This window comes from Rhipicephalus sanguineus, chromosome 2 (genome assembly GCF_013339695.2).
Source record: "Rhipicephalus sanguineus isolate Rsan-2018 chromosome 2, BIME_Rsan_1.4, whole genome shotgun sequence".
Classification (NCBI taxonomy): Eukaryota; Metazoa; Arthropoda; class Arachnida; order Ixodida; family Ixodidae; genus Rhipicephalus; species Rhipicephalus sanguineus.
The window spans coordinates 133,521,760-133,543,955 of record NC_051177.1 but is presented as its reverse complement, the minus strand read 5'-3'; the positions used below and the strand labels follow the sequence as shown (position 1 = coordinate 133,543,955).

The 22,196-nt window shown below is 47.4% G+C and overlaps 1 protein-coding gene across 4 annotated transcripts in view; it reads left to right on the top strand.

The window, feature by feature from the left end:
- The window catches only part of LOC119383677 (uncharacterized), a 53,269-nt gene extending 33,285 nt beyond the window's left edge, over positions 1-19,984 (top strand). For all 4 annotated transcript variants that reach the window (XR_007415154.1, XM_049412618.1, XM_037651953.2 and 1 more), the window contains 2 exons: positions 9,851-9,889; positions 19,695-19,984. Coding sequence is in view for 3 of the 4 variants with exons in the window: in XM_049412618.1 (XP_049268575.1) it covers positions 9,851-9,889; positions 19,695-19,915 (260 nt within the window). In the remaining variant the exon portion in view is untranslated. The remainder of the gene's footprint in view (positions 1-9,850; positions 9,890-19,694) is intronic.
- Positions 19,985-22,196: the final 2,212 nt, after the last annotated feature.

Below are 22,196 nucleotides of genomic sequence, written 5' to 3'. Positions count from 1 at the left end.
GCTTCGATGCGCGGCCGCACCGTTAGCGCTGGCGCCCCGCGGAGCGCAGATACGCGGCGTCGCGTTCGTACCAAGAGAGGACGACACTGTACGCTAAATGTCGGTGAGAGCGTACTGTCTAAAAAAAAAACCTACGAAAGAGCGGCTGCCGTGTGTGAGTGAATCCTTTATCTCGGTTCTTCATCACGTTGTCACCCTTGCCCCTTCCAATACGTTTCTTCATTGTTGCGAAAAGAAAAGACAAAATGTCTACGCTGCATCAAACGCTGCCTATAACGGTCTCATGTGGCATTTGCTGCGTGGCTACCACCAGAGTCATTCAAGAGAATTGAATGACTCTGCTGCCACTTCTACGTTGAAGAATTTGTTTTGGTATCTTGTTTTTTGTTTGCGTTGAAAAGATAAGCGCATTTTACCGCTTAACATCCACTGGAGTAACCGATAGCCTGTTCAATCGATCTCCGAGCGCGAAACAGCCTTTAATGTTCCGTTCAACTTACATTTGACGGCACTAAAAGCACCACGTGTTATGCGGCAGTCACGTGTTATTTTTTGAAATTCGTGCGTTCTAAAGACAGGCCGGCAATAATTATGCAGGGGAGTTAGCATAGATTAAAAACTCGATGTTTCTGAACAAGCGCTACAATTCTTGTGTTAAAGATTTTGCTCTAGGGTTACTATTTGAAAAGTTATTTCAGCAATATTTGTTAAGTGCCGAGCTTGGCGGATTGGAAAAAATATTCTGGTGGGCTCAGACCAATACTGCGCTCATTAGAGACTCGTACCGCCCATGTTTTTTTGTAATACATGGTGCTTCTTTGCTCAAACACCCTGTATATAAATATGTATGCGTGCATATGTTTATTTTGATAAACATGGTGAAACTACTCCCTCTTAACGACTTCAAGGTTTTGTTCGAAAAAGTGTGAAAGGCAGCTAGTCCAAAATGCTGATTGCTTTCCGCTGGTGGGTTCGAATTCCACCAACGGAAAGATTTATTATCAGTCCACTTCAATTCATTTCAATTTACCTCTTAACTACTGCGCTAGAATTAAAAGACTAACATTAGTGGCTTTTAGGCTTTCTTCATTCAAACGTATTCTAGAGTATTATGTAATGCACAAAGGAAATATAAAGTAAAACAGAGCCTTATTCGTCATAATGATAACGCAGGGGCTTAGAATCATCAGCCATCACAGTGCAGCACCACTGTAGTAATTGCAGTGACCTAAGATGATAGCGTTATTATTACACTTATTCTATTACCAAGCGATAATGCATTTTACACTGGTTCACGGAACATGCAAGGCGACAAATCGAACTTGACTTGCAGGATACTCACTGACCCACTTGTGACTGCTACACCGCGGAGCGTGGTTATTAAAGGCCTTGCCTTCTGGAGCTTTTCTATACTGTACAGAACACATGCACTTTAGCTTCCTTAGTTCCTGGAGAAGAAGGTGGGCACAATGGTGACGAAGAAACAGTTGACATAGTCCTGGGAGACTGCGATCAGTGCTCCCGCAAGCTCATTTTGAGACAGACAAGTAAAGAGGCGCAGAAATGCACTACAGTAATGGACATTCGGTGTACGTGCAATTGGAAGTCACTGTTCAAACAAGGAAATATCAAACTGCTTGGCTGACATGGCTGACACGTCTCATTAGAAAGAAAGGCTGTGACAGCACAAACCTCTTCCAGCCTGATCATTCAATAAAGGTATGGATACTTATCTCTCCTCAAGTGGTGTCGTGTTGCTTATTTACTAAGAATTTATATTCAAGTCCAGTGCACCAAGACAAGAATGCACCAAGACAGTGCACCTAACAACCCCTAACGGCCTGTCTGCTTGGTCAAGAGACTGCGTCACATCTTTCGAAACGCTATGGCAATTACTAACATCGCGTCCAATTCTTCGTTACTTTGACCCTGATGCGCGAACGGAAATACATAGTGACGCCATCGGCATCGGCCTTGGTGCAGTATTGGCGGTATGCAGTATTGGTTTCATCAAGTATGTACCAACATGCCTCGCCACAGATTCTCCTGCGCTCTCCCGCTAGCCGCTAGCGTCCGACACGGTGTCTCCGTCAGCTTCCTTGTCGCCAATTGCCGTCACCCAAAACACTATCTTACTGCTCATAAATGATGTTGTGATTTTGTCACTATCCAGAAAAATACTCCTTCCAGCTACACAAGGGTGCGTGGCTTTGGCACATCCTCGATTTTCTGGCTGATCCAACAGCTTGTCCCGCTCCAAGAACTCTTCGTCGCCAACCGCCCTATTTTGCTATTCGAGATGGTCTCCTCTGTCGGCGGAATTACGCGTCTGGTGGCCGGAGGTGGCTGCTTGTGTTAACTCGCCACATGCGCACGGAAATGTGCGCTGCTCTACACACCGACCCGCAAAGCACTCAGGCCGGCGTTCTCAAGACCTGCAACCACCTGCGCTAGCGACACTATTGGCGCGGAATGTATCTATTTGTGTGCAAGTATATACGCACTTGTACCGCCTTCCAGCGACTAAAGGCTCCACCTCAACGACCGGCCTGTACACTTCAGACTCTCCCGTGCCCGGTGCGTCCATTTCACCGCGTTGGTATTGATTTATACAGCCCGCTTCCCTCAAACACTTCTGGGAACAGATGAATCATCGTCGGCGCAGACCACCTGACGTGTTATGCAGAGACTGCAGCTTTGGCCACAGTAACAGCCAGAGAAGTTGCGTTTTCTTCATCCTATGCAACTTCGTCCTGCGCCACGGCGCCCCGTGCGAACTTTTGAGTGATAGAGTACGTGTTTTCCTTCCGAAGCTATTGAAGCATTGCTCGTTCAGTGTAACATCGTTCATCGCATGACGACGCCATACCATCCGGAAACCAATGGCCAGACTGCAGAATTTAAACACACTCTCGGCGATATGCTGATAGGGGCGTAGCCAGCAATTTTTTGCGGGGGGGGGGGAGGTTCAACCATACTTTACGTATGTTCGTGCGTGCGCTTGTATATGTGCGTGTATACACTATACACATCCAAATTTAACAATTTTAGGGAGGGGGTTCAACTCCCCCCCCCCCCCTTTGGTTACGCACCTCTATATGTTGACGATGTACACAGCATCAGACCGGACCTACTGGAACACCGTCCTTCCTTTCGTGACATATGCCAACAACGCTGCTACGCAAGCGACCACTGGATTCTCACCGTGCTTTCTCTTATACGGACGCAAGCCATCATGCATGCTTGACACCATGCTTCCTTACACACAGTCCAATTTCCGACGTTCCCAGGTACACAGAAGATGGCCCACAGGTGGCCCGTTCACTTAAGACAGAAGACCAATGTCGCCAGAAGCTTAGGCGCGACGACGACCGGCTCTTGCTGTTTCAAGACAGGCGCCCTCGTCTGGCTTTCCGTCCCACCGAACACTCCTGGGCTTTCCTCTAAGTTGCTGGCCCGATATCACAGCCCCTACCGCATTCTCGATCGGACTTCTCCCGTCAAATACGAGGTCGAGCACTTGACACCATCTGACGACTTGCGCCGTCGCGGCCGAGAAATCGTCCACGTGTCTCGCATCAAGCCATGGTATGACCCCACTATTTTGTCTACGCCTTAAGTAGCCAGGATGGATCCGCTGTTCCCTTGGGGGCCAATGTAGTGAAGAGGGCGACGACGAGGCACACGCATGAGCCAGCAAGCGAGCCGCAGTTTCAATAGTGGCATGGGCCACGATCTCGGTTATGAGTAACTAATGAAGAGCAGTGATACAACATAGCTCAAAGATTTGCAAAACATAGAAATGCGTTCTTCAGAAACCACAGCGCAATAAAGAACACGGGACCAGTCCTTGTCTCTCTCTTCTCCCGTGTTGTTTATTGCGCTATGGTTTCTGAAGAACGACGAACAACCGACAGGCCAAAACGTTCTCCCTTATAGAAATACGACGGCCTGACGAAAGGAAGGCCGCCAGCTTCGATGTTTCAGCAATTTCCGCTAAGCGGAGCTGGTTGAATTTTTTAGAAAGGGTGGACTTTTGGCTTTGTTGGTGCGACATATTCATATCGCAAAGCGCGTAACTGAAACGACGGGGACGGAACAGGGAGTATGTGTGTTACTCTTGTGTGCTCTTGTGTGTGCGCTTGAGTGTGGGTTACTCCCTGTCCCGTCCCTGTCGTTTCAGTTCCGCGCTTAACAATATCAACCCTATATGATGAACCAGAAAAATTACGCTGCCTTTATTTTATAAGGTAGCTCTGCGCCAAATATACATTGTACATAACAAAAATTTCCAACTGATTCCCGGCGAAGCAGGGTCCTTGCTTTCGCCGAGTGCAATAAAAATTTGTGACCCGTAATTGAAATTAAATTGCGTACTTCAAACATGTTCCCGTGGGCAGCGATCACTTTTAAACCTTGACTTCATGTAACGCTACTTAGCACTTATTAAGCATTTTTTATTATAAACTGTACTTCCTCTACTACGAAAGAAGGTACAGCCGCCTAAATCTTTAACTAGTGTGCACACCGGCGACTTTTGTGTGCCTCACCCCCATATGATGGAATAAAGTTGTGTAGCGAAGCGTTGAAAGTATGTAATTGGCCGTCCTCTCGAGCTCCTTCTAGTGGGTCGTCCTCTTCAGCTCTTCTCTGAGAGCACGCTCCTTGCGTTCAGAGTCCGAGCTCTGTCTTAACTGTCGCCATCAATAATTTATTTATAAATGTAATAATTTATTTATAAAGGCGTTTATTGACGGCACTGACGGTGCCGTCAATAAACGCCTTTATAATTTGGTGGAGGTGCTGGGTATCCATCCCAGTACGTCCCAGTACATCGCCTACAGGACTACGATATTCGCGTGCTGTACTGCAACGGACGCCACCATGCTGACGCCGACGCACTCTCGTGCTCCCCCATGCCTGACGACAATACCTACAGCTCAGTGTTTCACAATGCCGTTTCTTCCATCGACATTCACACCATCGCTACTGAACAGCGCAAGGATCACTGGATTGCCTCACTGAGAGACTTGCTGACTGATACATCGTCAACACCAACCACTCGCTCGTTGCGTCGTCCAGCCCACAATTTCACCGTTCGCGACGACCTCCTCCACCGACGCAATTACGGCGACGGCCCCCAGTGGCTACTCGTAATACCCCGCAGTCTAGGCTCTGACATAAGCGAGTCGTTTCACTCTGATCCGCAGTGTGCACACTCTGGCGTATCGAAAACATACCACCGCATTCGCCAACGGTACTTTTGGCGAGGGATGTACCGCTACGTGCAGAAGTTACGTTCGCTCCTGCATCGATTGTCAGCGCCGCAAAACTTCAACGCACCTATCGCCGGCAGGTCCGCAACCTCTACCTGGCCCTGACCGGCCGTTTGGGCCCGTTGGCATTGATTTGTATGGGCCACTTCCTCTGACGTCGGCTGGTAACCGCTGGGTCATCGTCGCTGTAGACCACCTTACGTGATACGCCGAAACTGCCGCCTTCCCAGGAGCTACAGCGCGCGATGTAGCCTCCTTCCTGCTCCACCGGTTCATGCTGCGCCACGGTCCTCCCCTGGAGCTACTCAGTGATCGAGGACGTGTCTTCTTGTCGGAAGTCGTCGAATCCATTCTCAAAGAGTTCAGCGTTGTTCATCGGAAAAATACTGCTTACCATCCGCAAACGAATGGCCTCACCGAACGCTTTAACCGCACGCTCGGCGACATGCTCTCGATGTACGTCGCCACCGATCACACAAATTGGGATGCCACTCTGCCCTTCGTCACCTACGCCGATAATACCGCCCCTCAGAGCACTATTGGTTTCTCACCCTTTTTCTTATTGTACGGCAGGCACCCGTCGCACACAATCGACACAATCCTTCCATACAAGCCGGATCCGTCTGAGTGTGCGCCTATTTCTGCCACAGCCAGACCTGCTGAGGTGTGTCGGGAGCTTGCCAAAACATTTACTACGCATGACCAAGAGCGGCAGAAGAGCATTCGCGGTGACACCACTACTTCTGCGCCCACGTTCCTCCCTGGAGCGCACGTATGGCTCTCGGCCCCTACCACTGCAACTGGCCTCTCTTCGAAACTACTGCCCAAATACGATGGCCCCTACTATGTCGTCGAACGCATATCCCCGGTCAACTACCTGATCGAACCCATTGAACCATCTTCGGACATGCGCCGTCGAGGGCGCGACATTGTCAACGTGGACTGGCTCTGAACGTGGAGCACCTGAAGCCCTACCATGACCCGCACATAGTCACAAGCATTTAGGTCGCCAGGCAGTCCCTTTTCGTACGCGGGGTAATTGTATACCTATATATACCGAAGCGTTGAAAGTATGTAATGGGTCGTCCTCTCTAGCTCCTTCTAGTGGGTCGTCCTCTTCAGCTCTTCTCTGACTGCACGCTCATCGCGCTCAAAATCCGCGCTCTGTCTTGACTGTCGCCGTTGCGCTTCGTCGACTAGTGCCGTCAATAAAAGCCTTTATATTTGCAAAAAATTGTTTTGACGGCATGCGCTTTGTGGGCATACATTTGCTCTCACCCTTTTCGGAACACACTTCTGTCATATGATGAAGGCACACAAAAAAACATGGTTGATCCCTCCGTTATAGGAAATGGTATAACACGAAAGTGACATGTGTCCTCGCAGAAGTAGTTGAATGCTTATTATACAATGATATATGAGAGCTTGCACAATGTATATTGGTGTTTGGCAGCTATAGCACCGCTGGATGTGGACGCGCCTACATTGACGCCTCGTCGCACATCTCCATCCCGGCGACTAGTGCCCATGAAAATGATTAAACCTTTGTGGTAGCTGTAGCAGTTTACACCCGGACACAGCAGGTGGTGAATCCCGCGCAAAGATGGCTTCAGCGTGCACATAATAAACACTAACTCGACAAGCACTCTTTCAAAGCATCCTCATTTCAGGAGACAAGAGGAAGGTGAGCGCTCCCTAGTAGTCGGTGCCAGTGCACTCGACGCTGTAGTCGGCGGCAGAACACAATTAGTCTATTTGGAACGGCCCTACGATGGCGAGGAGGCGTCACACGCTGAAGCGAAAAGCGAATCGCCTAACTGCGTCGTCACCGAATCGAATCACCGTGGACGCCGCATTTCACTGACCATGGAGTTTTTTTCAATATTGCAGTGAAAGCCTCCGCCGCACTGAGACTACTGAAACGCTCGCACTGTGTGCTCGTAAGGGTCATGACGCAGTACCCTTGGCCAACTGGCCTACAAGATTTGCTACGGCAACGCACCGTTGCTAGTGTTGCTCAGGCCGTTTCATTCGCACGGGAAGAACGTCATCAGAGAAATAGGTGTGAAAGCCAGAAGAGCGTCGTTTATTTTACGCTGAGCTTCTTTACTTAGCTTAGGCTGAGGTCGCCATCCCGCGGAATGCTAAGGATTTAAAGGAAGGATCACACCACAGCCAGGTAGAAACACGACACGTAACGACGTGTGCATCGTGTCTCCCCTCTAGGCTGGCCCATGAGTTTTGCCGTGATTTCCCACGGTTCGAGCGGGTAACGCGGTGTGAAGCCAGGCGAGCTTCGCAGATCTATTTTTTAATATGAATGTATGCGATCGGGCGAGGCTTGGGCTAAAGCCGCCACCACGCGGTGTAAGGCGTTGGCAAAAAATTACACTTCTTTTGGAAACGCGCTGAATAAGACGGCCGTAGAGGCAGTGCAATGGCGTGTTGCTGGAGCTAACCGCGGAGGTGATGCATTGCTTCAATCTACCGCCCCCAGACGGCGACACTACCCTGGCGTATGAAGAGCACTATGAGAGTACAATGTCAGAGATAAAAGACGCGTTCGTGAAACCCCTGCGTGTAGGACCGTGGCTCAGTGGATACAGCGTCCGTAACCTATTGTCGCCTTCCGAGGGGTCGTCGGTTCGATTCCCGTTTACGAAGCTGTTTTTCTTGAAGTTGTTTTCCATTTGATCGTGTGCATTTTGCTGACGTATTTCTGTCACGGAAATACATCATGAAAATCTTGGTGGAACCCGGCACACAACTCTTTCGCATTTAAAAAACTGCCATTCCCGCACGCTAGTTAAAGGTTTCGGCGACTGTACACGTATAAACGCGGACAGAAACAGCACAAGCACGGCCTCTATTCGCACTCCTACCTTTTTTTATAATGAATCCTTACCAACCAGCTCAAATGTGCGACCCCGGTGTTCATCACGAGCTGGGATATGTCGAAGTGTCTTCTGTTGTAGCTTTTTATCCCTCTTTCGCCGCATTTGAGAGATGCGGGCATCGAACTTTTCATTTGGTGACGCTACTTTAAAGGATACTAAGAATACCTACAAGAATTTACGGGCTACGATTCATGCTGAGTTGGTTATCATCACTAGCTATATATGCTGACAAAACCTGAATAGAATCCAATAAGAGCGGTGGAGCCCCTTCGAAGTAGCGTATGCTACCATTGCTCCATCAGTATAGTATCCTCATTATATGGACCGCCGCCAGAATTTTGCACCTCCTAGCCATATACAGGAGAAACCATTACCGGCGTTTGTCGTAGTCAAATCGTATAGCTTACAAGCCCGCTAGGGATAAATATACCTGACGCGAATGATGGCAATTTAACGACACTGGAAGCTCGGTGTTGCTGAAGTACTCACGTGCACTTACATTCGAGTGAACAGCCACACGAGGGCGCTCCGTCAGAGTTCTGAACACGCACCACGCGTCTCGGCGTACTGACATGCACAAAAGAAAATTCTTCGGGAAACCATTTACGTCGTCGAAACCCTCCAAGCATCTCAACGCGCCTGTTTGAATGCGAGACATTCGTAAATGCGTTCAATACAACTGGACGAGGCATGTACTCCTGTCGTACTGCATAGAGCATCCGGCTTTTCCACAAGAGACGCAAAGTTGAAATCCAGCCGAAGGTACATTTTCAACATTACGAGTGCGGAACACTTTAGGCGCCTGGGCTGCCGTATGCGGTCGTATGTTGTCGTATGCTGTCGTATGCTGCCGTCGTCTCATCATGTCGCTTGGCGTCACGCAAGCAAAAGCATGTTTAGGACAGCCATCTGTAGCATATTTATAGCATATCGCAAGCCCACTCATGAAATGGAAATTCATTGAAGGATGGCCTGGAGTGCATACGGCATTACTCAATCATGTATGCAATCTGCCGCTGCCCCTAAAAGGAAAAGTATGCAGTGACTGCAAACTTCCATTTCTAACATATGCGGCTGAAACTTGGAGGATAACAAAGAAACTCGTGGAAAAAGCCAAGGCCCACACAGCGTGCAACGGAGCGGAAAATGGTAGGCGCAACGTTGAGAGATCAGCGTACAGCACAATGGGCTGGAGAAACAGCAGGCGTGGCTGATAATTTAGTTCATATTAAGGGAACTAAGTGGATCTGACTGATCACGTAATGCGTGGGTGGTCATTTGGAGCAATGGAGTGAATACCGAGGAGGGAGCACGACAGATGGAGCGATGGAATTAAGTGCGCAGGAATAATATGGAATGAGCTCGCGCAAGATAGATCAAATTGGATATCATTGTCCACTGCCGTCTTCGTCTTGCAGTGGACATAGAAACAGGGTGAAAAAGGTGATGATCGTATCACATGTCTGTCTTTGTATCTTTACATCATTATCATCGCCACAATACTAACTACTCGAAACATATTATCACCAATGGCACACCTGTAAAAAATGTTGTTAGTCACATTACTTTGCTAATCATATGCACAATCATATTCCAGTAATTTCCTCGACGATGTAACACGCCGCATTTACAGCCATTCAATGCCCTTTATTTTAATTTCCCTTTGCCTTATTTCAGCGGACGCACAGTTAACAGGTTCAAATGAAGGACAAACATGTGAGTACCGATGTGCCTTTTTTTCTGATATCGAAAAAAAAAAATAATTGGCAGTGAATTCTGGGTCCGTGTTGGCCCACGTCGGAGTGGCGCATTCTGAACATTGTCGAATCCTCCCAGTCATTAAACAGCCATCTTCCCAGGCCTGAATCACTCAAGGACTTCAGCGTATTTTCTTATTGTCTCAAACTGCCAGCACGCCACAATTAAACTGCATTGAGGAATTGCACAATACGGAGATAAACACGCAAGTGTACTGGCGATGTCCTGATGTTTTGAAAGGGCGCCTTAGTTTGTTGGAATACGCGTATTGTTTCATGAGTGATTCTTTCATACCCTGTAAACTCAATATTCTGAGTCTCCTTTTTATATTAAATGCGAAGCGTTCTTCAGCGAACCAAACACACTTTGACCTTTTGTTGCGATAGCAATAATATGGACAGTCTCAACGGGTTTTTGCCGTCGCCGTCATGTCCACCCGTATGAAGTAAAAATTGATAAAAAAACGCACATTTTATGTTCTACCGCGGGAAAAAACGCGCAAGCGGGTGCTACGAACGCGGCCCAAGCAGAGTAAAACGAGCCGGCCCATTTCCGTCGATCGGAGGGTGTATGCGATGACATACCCCTCCTGGGAGGCCTGCCGTCAAAGCAGACAAGAAACGCCCCGCCTGTCTTTAACGACCATGAGAAGACGCTGAAGGGGGGGGGGGGGTCGCGCGAGCAGCAACAGTGAACTTTGAATATGAGGGCGTGGTCGCAATCGCTGGCGCGCGTGCTATCTCGATAGTTGTCACAGCGAGCGGCTTGTATACACTTCTACGTGCTGCGCTCTCAACGCGAAGGGACTATGCGGAGAGCATCTCTCCCTGGTGCGACCGTATTCTCTTACACCAGCGTTTTGTAGTTACGCGAGATCAGACAGAAAACAGCTGCCAGCCTCACTTCGTATAACACTAAAACTTGTTGCTATCGCATTTATTGCACCGCCTTTGCGGTGAGAATGTGACTTTTTCTATCTATCTATCTATCTATCTATCTATCTATCTATCTATCTATCTATCTATCTATCTATCTATCTATCTATCTATCTATCTATCTATCTATCTATCTATCTGGCCGCCTACGGCTTCGCGCTGTCGTGGTCATCTCCTAAGGCTCTGATATACTCCAGCGTAACGTCGACGAGCGAGCGCGCGCGTCACGGCGACGTTACGTCAGCAAAAAACAGCCCTCTATAGTCCGGCGTCTGCTGACCGCCGACGCGGCCGACGGCTGCTGGCGCGCTCGGGCGTCGCTCGGCGCCGAACAGATCCTACTGCATTTCGCGCCGGTCGCGCCGGACTCGCATTTACAGGAACCTGCTTCACGGGCTGTTTCCTCGGTTCCCGACAGGTGGCGCGGGCATTCTTCGCTTTACTGCGCATGCGCTCCTCTAGATGCGATCGCACCGGCGCGTTGGAGCCGGCTCGACTGTAGCGGAGACCGATTTGCGCCTGGCGTAGCGACGTCATCTCAGCATGACGAAACGCAACGTCCTCGCGGGCGCTCGCGTCGGACGTCGTAGTATAAGAGAGCCTTAAACTTGGTATGCCGGGTTCCCCAGCTATCTTTAGCCAAGGGTTAAAAAAATACAATATTAGAGGCAGGCGAGTGAAACCATTTGCAAATTGCTGACAGCCACCTTGCGCACTACAGAGATGTTTTCGTTTTATAATTAATTAATTTATTAAATAGGCTTATTTAACGAAATCGCTAAATACTGACTTTAGGCAAGAAATGCGACTTGCAAAGTTCGAGAGTCTCTTCAGAAATCCCCACTACAATATTTGCGTTAAAAAAATGTCTCACGTATACCATTTTTTCCAAGCTGTGAAGAAAGCCTACGAAATACAAAAAGAACCACGTGACTAGCGCATTCGCACAGCAGCGACATGCTGCTCTCAGCCGTGGTTTCAGCGAACAAAATTAGCTTCGGCGGCGAACTCGCCGGGTCCGTTGCAGCGGTAGACCGGATATGTTAACGGTGGTTTCTTGCCCGCGTCAGCTAGTTGGTGCGCGTGACGGTCGCAAGTTGTAGCGAACGCGGGCCAAGAAACCACCTAGAGCAGCATGTTGCGCCGACACGGTGGTCTAGTGGTTATGGCACTCGACTGCTGACCCGAAGGTCGCGGGATCGAATCCCGGCCGCGGCAGCTGCATTTTCGATGGAGGCGAAAATGGCCCGTGTACTTAGATTTAGGTGCATCTTAAAGAACCCCAGGTGGTCGAAATTTCCGGAGCCCTCCACTATGGCGTCTCTCATAATCATATCGTGGTTTGGGGACGTTAAACCCCAGATAATATTAATTAGAGCAGCGTGTTCACTGCCGCACGAATGCGCTAGTCACGTGGTGTTCTTTTTTGTATTCGCAGGCCTTCTTTGCAGATTGGAAAAAATGGTATACGTGAGACTTTCTTTATCGCAAGTAATGTAAGGGGGTTTCTGAAGACACTCTCGAACTTTGCAAGTCGCATTTCTTGCCTAACGTCAATATTCAGAAATTTAGTTAAATAATCCTAATTAACAAATTAATTATTTACAAAACAAAAAATGTATGTAGTGCGTAAGGTGGCTGTCAGCAATTTCCGACTGATTTCACTCTCCTGCCTGTAATATTGTATTTTTTAACCGTTGGCTTAAGATAGCTGGGACACCCGGTACACCAAAATTTGCAAAGGAGGACGTGAGAGTATTACGAATACGATTAGCGAATTACGACATGAATAACGTGACTTCCCTGTCGTGTACGTCATGAAATCCTTTTCCACAGACACGTGTGGCAGATACCCGCATACTGCGGCCCGTGGTATGCGGGTATGCGCGAATTTATTTGACCTTTGCACGAGGTGGCAGCTGACCAACAAACGCTCGCATTCTAACCTAAGACTGCCGCCTCGTGCAAAGATGACGTGCCACGAGACGCCCTCTGCGGGGATGTAACTGCTGCGCCAATTGCGCCAAACTGCGCGAAGAGGTGGAACCCGCTACAACCTGCTACATTTCGGCAGAAATCGCGTTATTTGCTTATTTGCGCCGAGCGTGCGCCAAGATATAATTTTGTTGACCTTTCGCCGAGAAAGAAGAGAAAGAGAAATGGCAGGTGCTCGAAATACGTCCATAGGTTGTCGTTGTAATTTTCAGTGGTAACTGGAGCAGACAGGCGAGAGCTCTGTAGTTAAAAAACCTCTCAAGGCCAATAACTAGGTACTTAACAGAGAACATTATTCGGTTGAGTTAATAGGGATGAGCAACTAAAATCGCAGTTCCCGTCCTAGCTCTTGATCCGGCTTATAATAATGTTCATGCCTGACCACCATTCGTGCTACAACTTTGCCCATTGGGACCACCTTTCCTAGCGCCAAAGACATGCGCACAGTGTCTCGTAAACGGCGACTTCTGCACCGAGGCGCGTGCCGTAAACTTTTGCTTAGTGCAAATAGATGGCGGCATGCGAAGTCGCGTAAGTTGGAAAGTTTGTACAACAGCTGGGTGTACTGACTCACACAGTGACTCCCAGGAGGCGCGAGGTGGAAGCAGCAGTTTCCGTATGTTGTGGCAGGCTCACATTATAAATACATGTTTTCATGGAAATGTGGAGTTTATATACGCAAGCTTTATCGCTGCACTCTGCGTGTCTAGACTCAATTCTGCCATTAATGCTGCATGCTGAGTTGTTCGGCCGCGAAGGAGCGGGGCGCGGGATCCTGCCAGAAAATACCGACTACCCCATACTATGAAATTACATCATCAAGTCAGGTGAAAAGAGTTAATGAATGTAGTGGAGTCAGAAAAAGAATCCAATAATCGGTGAAGTTACAAGTTTCTGTCTGGCGCCAGTCTTTTGTATGAACAGTAGTGCATTCATTACAGTAAGCACAACGTGTATGTACTTAGAACGTTTCGATTTAGTTGAGTTATTTTACAAAAAACATATGTAGTGCTATTTCCTCTGACTTCCTCTGATTTCGTGCACGGTGCTTAAGTTTTATATCGCACAATGGTCAGGATTTATCAACAATCCCAGTCGCTGGGTTGACTTGTGGGACTTTTGCTGGGAAAGCACGGTGACCTACTGTCCCGGTATATCGGTGCTGCCTCTCAACTTCGACAAAAGCTAAACAATCGGTCTAAACAAAATGCGAAGCCTCTCATTCTCGCTAATTTCGTTGAGCGCAGCGTCGCAGTTCGGACACAATGTACCAATTATTTGTTAAACCATCTATATTATTAACCACCAGCGAACCAAACAACTAACGAGTCAGTCCATTAAGTGCGACATCTACTTCACCATGCAACTGGCCCGCCTGGGGTGCTATGCAGGATGGCACGAGCTTTTCAGGCAAACCAGTTTGCTCCGAGCTCGCATTGCGGCGGTCATGACAGGAAGACAGTGCGGAGCACGCGATAGCAGCGTTGATAAAAAAATCACAGCATATGCACGGAGTGAATGATGATGAGTGAGCGAAGCTGCGGAGGTTCATCGGTAAACCGTGAATCTTCCGTGAATTCTGCCCAGTACATCATCACCGACGTGAGATCGGGCGCGTTTATACTAAAGGTTCGATGAGTTATGACGACTTGCAGCGCACTTTAATTTTACATGTACGCTGTGAATTTTCATTGTTTAGAAAACCATTGCTTAGAAAACATCTGGTGTCTTTCGTTAAGCAGCTGGCGTCTTTTCGTTTTGCTTTAGAAACATCTGGCGTTCTTTCGTTTTGCTTTTAAAAAACATCTGGCGTCTTTTGTTGGTTTATTTCATCAATCAACGGCGTTTTGAACAAAATTTTTATTGTTTAATCACGCACAGGAGAAATCTCACCAGGCACTACCTTGGAGGTAAAGAATGGCTGCTAATGGGAATGAGAGACGGAAGAAGTCGGCTTTTAGCTAACGCTGCGAATTTTTTATTGTTCAACAACGCACAAGAAAAATCTCCCACCGGCACCACCTTGCAGGTCAAAGCGTAAGACTGGTTACATACTACGCTACGAGGGACGAACGGGTGCCGCTATAAGGAGCTTCGCCCCTAAAACGGCTACAAGAACGAGCATGGGGCGTCACAAACGCATGTGCGGCATTTGCGGCTGTTTTCAAAGGAACGCCGCGTGCGAACGCGTCAGCGCCGCCACTCAGTCAACATTTTTACAGTGCAGCGACGTCAGCGTGATTGTCGCGCTATCTTTTTGCCAACTGATCATCGCGCCTCCCAGGGGCGTATTCGTGGGCTTTTGTCCCCTTTCGGAAAATTCTTTCGTTCCACCTGCGGCATGGAAATTTCCACTCTCGAAGGCAACAAGGGCGCACACGAACACTCTGGTGCAGCTCGTTTCGCTTCTCTGGAATATTACAGATAAATAAATGGACAGGTTACTGCTATACTTACATTACACGTGTGAAGATTTTTCTGTAGTAAGGAATCGGTAGAAACAATGTCTCGACAAAGCAGTAAATAGTAACATTTCTCGCCGCAAATCCCACCAGGGGCGCTTCCTTCATAGATGTGAGTGGTACGTCATGAGAGCGGTGAAATTGAGTGCGAGACAGCGCAGCCACGTGATAATATAACCTTTAGTTCTTCGTGCGGGTGTGCATAGTCTGTGCGATTAGCTGATAGATGAATCGCGCCGCTCGCTGGCATTGCGCCGTAAGCACTGCTCTTCGGCAAGAGCAAACGCGGTGGGCGTACCCGATCTTCGCCGCGGGCGTCTGTCAATCAAATTGACTGACGCGCAAACTCGGGCACAAACTCGTTGATTCTAAAAAGGCCCCAGTTCAACTAGTGACTGTCATGGTGCCGGTGTGCCTGTCAAGTGTTTCATGCGGTCGACGCTACTCAGCAGCTTCTGCGCATATAAAATGATTTGGTCAGCTTGCACTACTTGTGAAAGGCTGGGCCATCGGAGGAGCTTGCGGTCATCAAGCTTCTTCAAGCTTATTACGTGGCTCGTCTACTCAGTATGCTTGGTCTACTTCGGAGTAATGACCGTGTCAGTTCGATCTCAATATTGGTGCTATTGATTCGCTGGGCCTTACTTACCATGGCAGTGAACAGTTATGTCTTAATTCGTAATGTTTTAATTAACACGACGTTAATTACTCAGATTTCATTACCAAGGTCCTAATGAGCATGGAAGTACTTAACATAATGATAATTAGAGTGATCCTAATTACCCTTACTTGGTGAGGAAGTTCATCATTAGCTTGGTTTGAAGTAGCGCGCTCCTAATTAGCGCCGTGTTAATTAGCATGGCCCTAATTAGTTCGGTCTCAACAAACATAATATTGAATAGTGCTGTCTTGATAATGTTTTGATTACCACGACATTATTTACTAAGGTTTAATTAGCAAGGTCCTGAATAGTACAAGTGTAATGAGCATAATCCTAATTAGCACTATAGTAATTAACACAATCTCGGTGAGTAGGTTCTTGATTATCTTGGTTTTAATTACACGTTCCTAATTAGCCTCGTGTCAATTAGCATGATCTTAATTACTTTGTTCTTAGCTTGACACGGCTTCATTAGCATGGTCTTAGTAACACGTGGCCTAATTAGCTCGGCCTTAGCATAACTTGGCTTAATTAGCTCAGCCTTAGCATGATTTGGCTTAATCAGCTTCGTCATAACATGTCCTGATTTATCTAGTATACTGCCCAGCCAATTAGCTAATCAGCCGTACGCGCCTGCTCGGAAAGCGAGCAGACAAATAATAAGAGGGCGAAGAGGACGCGCGCCGGCCGAGCAACGCGCTAGAATGAACACCCCGACAATGGTGATTATACACGTGGCCTCGGCGATTAGCTCTAGCCGCGGTGTTGTAAGGCGCTCGGTCAGAAATAATCTCAGAAGCCATGGTGCTAATTATTTTAAGGGATACTTAGTGCAGACATCAAACGCTTGGAAATGCATTCAAACGACCCGCGCAGACATAAAAAATATAGTTAGTAGAACTTTCTGTCACTTTTCTTACATGGGTGCACTTCTGCACTCAGTGGAACGACAAAAAAAAATGAAATAAGGTGCCTCTAGTTTGCAGACACACCCCAACGTTCTCGACCGCCCTTGATGTGACGCCACGTTCCATCCTAACCAATGGAACGAAGTGCGTGCTGGGGGATGGATTTCACCTTCTCGTACTGTTAGCTTGTTCAAAAGGGGGTGTCGTCAGAACTCGGAAGGATCCCGAGTTTGGCCAAACTCGGGCCATCCTGCATAGCACCCCTGGATTGTACTTAAAGCACAGACGTCACTTCCATTGTTATTTTCTATAGAAAAGAGAATATGCGTGGAAGATTTACGCCACTTGAAGCATCAGAGAAAGCCGCACTGAATAGCATATGACAAGTGTATCGCAAGGAAACGTCAGGTGGCCTGATATCGTGGATATACAGAAATTGAGGGTCGTCTGCAGGAAAGCGATGAGCAGTGAGATAATTTCACGTCCTGGGGTATTAGACAGAGTGCTTCAGCTAAGAAGCACCAGGTATGTAAAAACCATAGGCGCTACGTGTCTCCAATTAGCGCAGTACGGTTCTGAGCTATATAGAACACGTCAGAATATTTTTCCCATGTGCGAAGCTCGGCAATTAACAAAGATTGCTTAATGAACTTTTTAAATAGTAACTCTAGAGAAAAATATCTAATACAAAAGTAGTACCGCTTGTTCAGAAACATTGAATTTTTTTTATCTATGCTAAATAACTCCCCTGCTCAATTTTTTACCAGCGTTTCTTTAAAACACGCGAATTTTAAGAGATACCACGTCAATGCCGCCTAATGCGCGGTGCTTTTAGTGCCGTCAAATATGAGTTTAACGATTTATCAAAGCCTGCTCTGCTCACGAAGGTCGATTGAGCAGGCTATCGGTGACTGCGATGTACGCTAAATGACAGTAAGGGCGTACTGTGTAAAAAAATTCATGAAAGAGTGGCCGTTGTGTGTGAGTGAATCTTTTATCTCGCTTCTTCATCACGCTGTCACCCGTCGCCCCTTTCAACGGCGTTTCTTCATTGGTGCGAAACGAGAAAGGAAAAAAAAATGCCTACGCTGCATCAAATGCTGCTTATACGGCCTGATGTGGCATTTGCTCCGTGGCTGTCACTTTTACGTTGAAGAATTTATTTTATTTTATTCATGTTTTATTTACAGGGTTTCTGCTGGCTTCAATTTGTTTTCTTGTTTGTGTGTTTGTTTGTTATTTGTTTTCGTTGAAACGGTATGCTCCTTTTCCTGCTTAACGTCCATCGCAGTCACCGATAGCCTGTTCAATCCCGAGCGCGAAGCAGCCTTTATTATTCCGTTCAACTTACATTTGAGGGCACTAAAAGCGCCACGCGTTAGGCGGCAGTCACGTGTTATATTTGAAAATTCGCGCGCTCTAAAGAAAGGCCTGCAAAAATTATGCAGGGGAGTTACTATAGATTAAAAAATTCGATGCTTCTGAACAAGCGCTACAACTCTTGTGTTAAAGATCTTGCTCTAGAGTTGCCATTTGAAAAGTTAATTCAGCAATCTTTGTAATTGCCGAACTTGGCGGATTAGAAAAAATATTCTGACGGGCTCTATATGGCTCAGGACAATTCTGCGCAAATTGGAGACGCGTACCGCCTATGTTTAATTTTTTTAATACTTGGTATTCTTAGCTGAAACACCCTGTATATAAATATGTATGCGTGCATATATTTATTTTGTTAAACATGGTGAAACTACTCCCGCTTAGCGACTTAAAGGTTCTGTTCGAAAATGTGTGACAGGCCGCTAGTGCAAAAGGCTTATTTGCTGCTCTAAAGTGAGGTCTTAGCTGCTCCGGAAGCTGCGCGAAAGAGGTTTCGGTGGATCACATCACAGAGTCTGGTGAAAACAGTCCTCCACACTCGCCGCCTTGGCTACGAGCGGCGCTGGCTGACACTCCCAGGGATTACCCTTACATAAATATGCAACGAAGTGGACGGGGAAGCGCATTCCGTCGTATCTCAATTGGCAGAGCATCCGACCTTCAATCAGAGCGTTGTGGGTTTGAATCCCACCAACGGAAACAGTGATTATCAGCATAGGCGTGCGCAGGGTTACCCATCAAGGGGGGGGGGGGGGGGGGCGAAGGTTCATCGCAGTTCCTCCCCACCCTACTAAATCAATGTATGGAGCAGATTTTGTGCCCCTCCCCCCCCTCTTAGGTGACTAGAAGGGTCAATGTACAGGGAGATTTTGCGCCCCCCCCCCTCTTAGGTGATTAGGGGGGTGCGCCCCCCCGCCCATTTTGTGCGCACGCCTATGATGATCAGTCCACTTTAATTCATTTCAATTTACAGTGTTAACTACTGCACTACATTTAAAAGACAAAACAAATTAGTGGCTCCTAAGCTTTCTTCATTCATTCGGTTGTGTCTAACAAAGAAACAACGCTCTAGAAAAATATTCTAGAATCTTATGAAATGCACAAAACAAATATAAAATAAAACAGAGCCTTATTCGTCGTAATGATAACGCAAGGACTTAGAATCATCATCTATCACAGCGAAGTGTCATTGCAGTAATATCAGTGAGCTAAGGCGATGGCGTTATTATAACACTTATTCTATTACCGAGCGGCAACGAATTTTAGACTGGTTCACGGAAGATGCAAGGCGAGAAATCGAACTTGACTTACACGATACCCACAGACCCACTTGTGACTGCTACACCGCTGAACGAGGTTATATAAAGCCCTTGCCTTCTGCAGCTTTCTGTACTCTACAGAACACATTTACTTTACCTTCCTTAGTGCCTGGAGAAGAAGGTGGACACAACGGTGCCGAAGAAGCACTTGACCTAGTCCTGGGCGACTGCGATCAGTGTTCCTGTAAGCTCATTTTGAGACAGGCAAATGAAGTGGAAAACAAATGCACTACAATATCGGACATCCGGTGTACGTGCAATGGAAATCATTGTACAAGCAAGGAAATATCAAACTGCTTGGCTGACATGTCTGACACGTCTCGTTAGAAAGAAAGGCTGTGACAGCACAAACCTGTTTCTGACTGATCATTCAATAAAGTTATGCATACTTATCTCTCCTTAAGTGGTTTCGTGCTGCTTAGTTACTAAGAATTTATGTTCAAGTTCAGTGCGCCAAGACAAGAATTTTTCGATGTGCTAGACAGACTTGATAATCGCCCTTTGTAGGAAGAAAGGGTTCCGGGACACTGGCTGAGTCTGTCCTCAGCACAAAAGGCTTCGAAATCATTACTGCGTCTCTTGCTGACAACTGGTCTTGGAGACAAACCTTACGCTGCAGAGTCGTATTCTCCTTTCCTTTTTACCACAAAAGCTGTTATAAGATCACCACAACAGCCGTTTTTGGCGCCGTAGTTATCCGTCGCTGCCGGTCCCCGTAACCGCTATCTCTCGAAATTAAAAAAAAAATATCAAGGATGGAACATGGTTCGAACCTGGGCCCTCTGCGCGGAAGACCAGTATTCTACCGCAGAGCCATGCCATCACTCGGAATTGCCGACAAATACCAGCAGACGGCAACTCACCTCTCATCACACGCAACCAATTCGATAGGTCGTGGGAGGTGCGACTAACCCGGCAGGACTTGGGAAGCCAGCAGGCAACCTTGGACCAGTCCAAGCGAGCCGCTCGAGCCAGTGGGGACCTGGAATAGGGGCTCCAACCACGGGAACCTCAGTTTGCCATTTGAATAAAATGTTTATTCCTCCTCCTCCTCCTCCTCCTCCGTTGCAAAAAGACCCTATACAGGCTTCATGTCGGGAAGGAACCGCATTAGCATATGTAATGTAGCCTGGTAGAAGAGTAAAATTACAACCAGGCGTGGCACAACGCCAATTCTGTAACGGGGCGTCACACAATGCGAATTGCGCAACGAGCGGGTCGTTCAATGGTTCCAAACCATTACAAAGGGCCCAGCCGTAATCCTTAATCGTCATCAGCCGCCGCATCAACAAAGTGCGCATAATGCCTTAAAGATGTGTAGCGGGTACCAGGGTTCCACGCATAATGACGAAAAATGGTGTAGTAGGTGCTTCCCAACTTCACAAAAATTATGATTTATGGCGCAGTGGGTACCTTTCAAGTGTACTTGTATTAGTAGCCTTGTATTACAAGTGTACTTGTATTAGTAGATAGTTTACAACGGGCCCTAGAAATGCTGCTCTTACAGCTTTCGCTGTGACTGTGCTCCGCTTTCCGCGCAGGCCTGGCGTCTTTTTTTTTCCCTTTTCTTGCTCTCCTTTTTTCGTAACATCTCTCTTCTATCATCTTTTATCCCCCTTACCCCTTCCCCCGGACAGGGTATACAGCCGGTCTAAGAACTGGCGAACCTCCCTGTCTATCCGCATGTTCCCTCCTTCCTCTCTTATATTCACGAATATTTCGCACATATGTAAGTATGTTCATATCGCCTACCGTGGTAATGCCAATAGGTACACACATTCGTGGTACACAGTTTCATTCAAAAATTGGAGGACGCTTAAGCTTTGCCTTTAAGAGTTGAACGCGATAGCGATATCCCGCCCCATCCTCATCGTGATCTGTTTCGCTCGTCATTATGTTCAGTCGCCCGGTATCACACACGTACACACACACACTCGCCATACCTATAGTAAAGGTAAAAGTTTCCGCCCTCTTAAACGGCACTTTTATGACAACAGTGTACCCACTACGTGTGTGTAAGAGAATGCGCGCACTAATGCGTATGCCCTTTGTAATGGGTGGCATGCTTTAAAGCAGCAGCAATTACGCGCGTGATACTCTTCCGAAGTTGCGATGCACCCACTACGTGTTCGTAAGTAAATATGCGCATAATGCATGTGCCTTTTGTAATGGATGGCCGGTTTAAACCACCAACCCGTTATGGAGTTCACATGATGTGACGCCCGATAGCACTATACGCTTGTACCCCGTTTTACTGCGATGTTACATCTCGTACTTTGACACCTGTACACAGGATGCGTATGTTTGTGAAGCATTAAAGTGAATTTCAGTGCAGTTTCGAGCAGTGGAGTGGCAGAACACCTGCTTGCAACGCAGACGGCCTTGGGTTCGATTCTCACTCGAACCGAAGATTTTTTTTATTATTTATTTTATACAAGATGATTTTTCGCTCACAACCAACGACGCCGACAGCAGAATATCTGCGGAACGAGCTCTTTAACGCTCTCACGTTAAAATTCACTAGGCTTGCCTTACTCATTAGTAGGCGCCTGCGTATCACCCTATCGGATATATGTTAACGATGAATAAAACATGTACTGCTAACCTG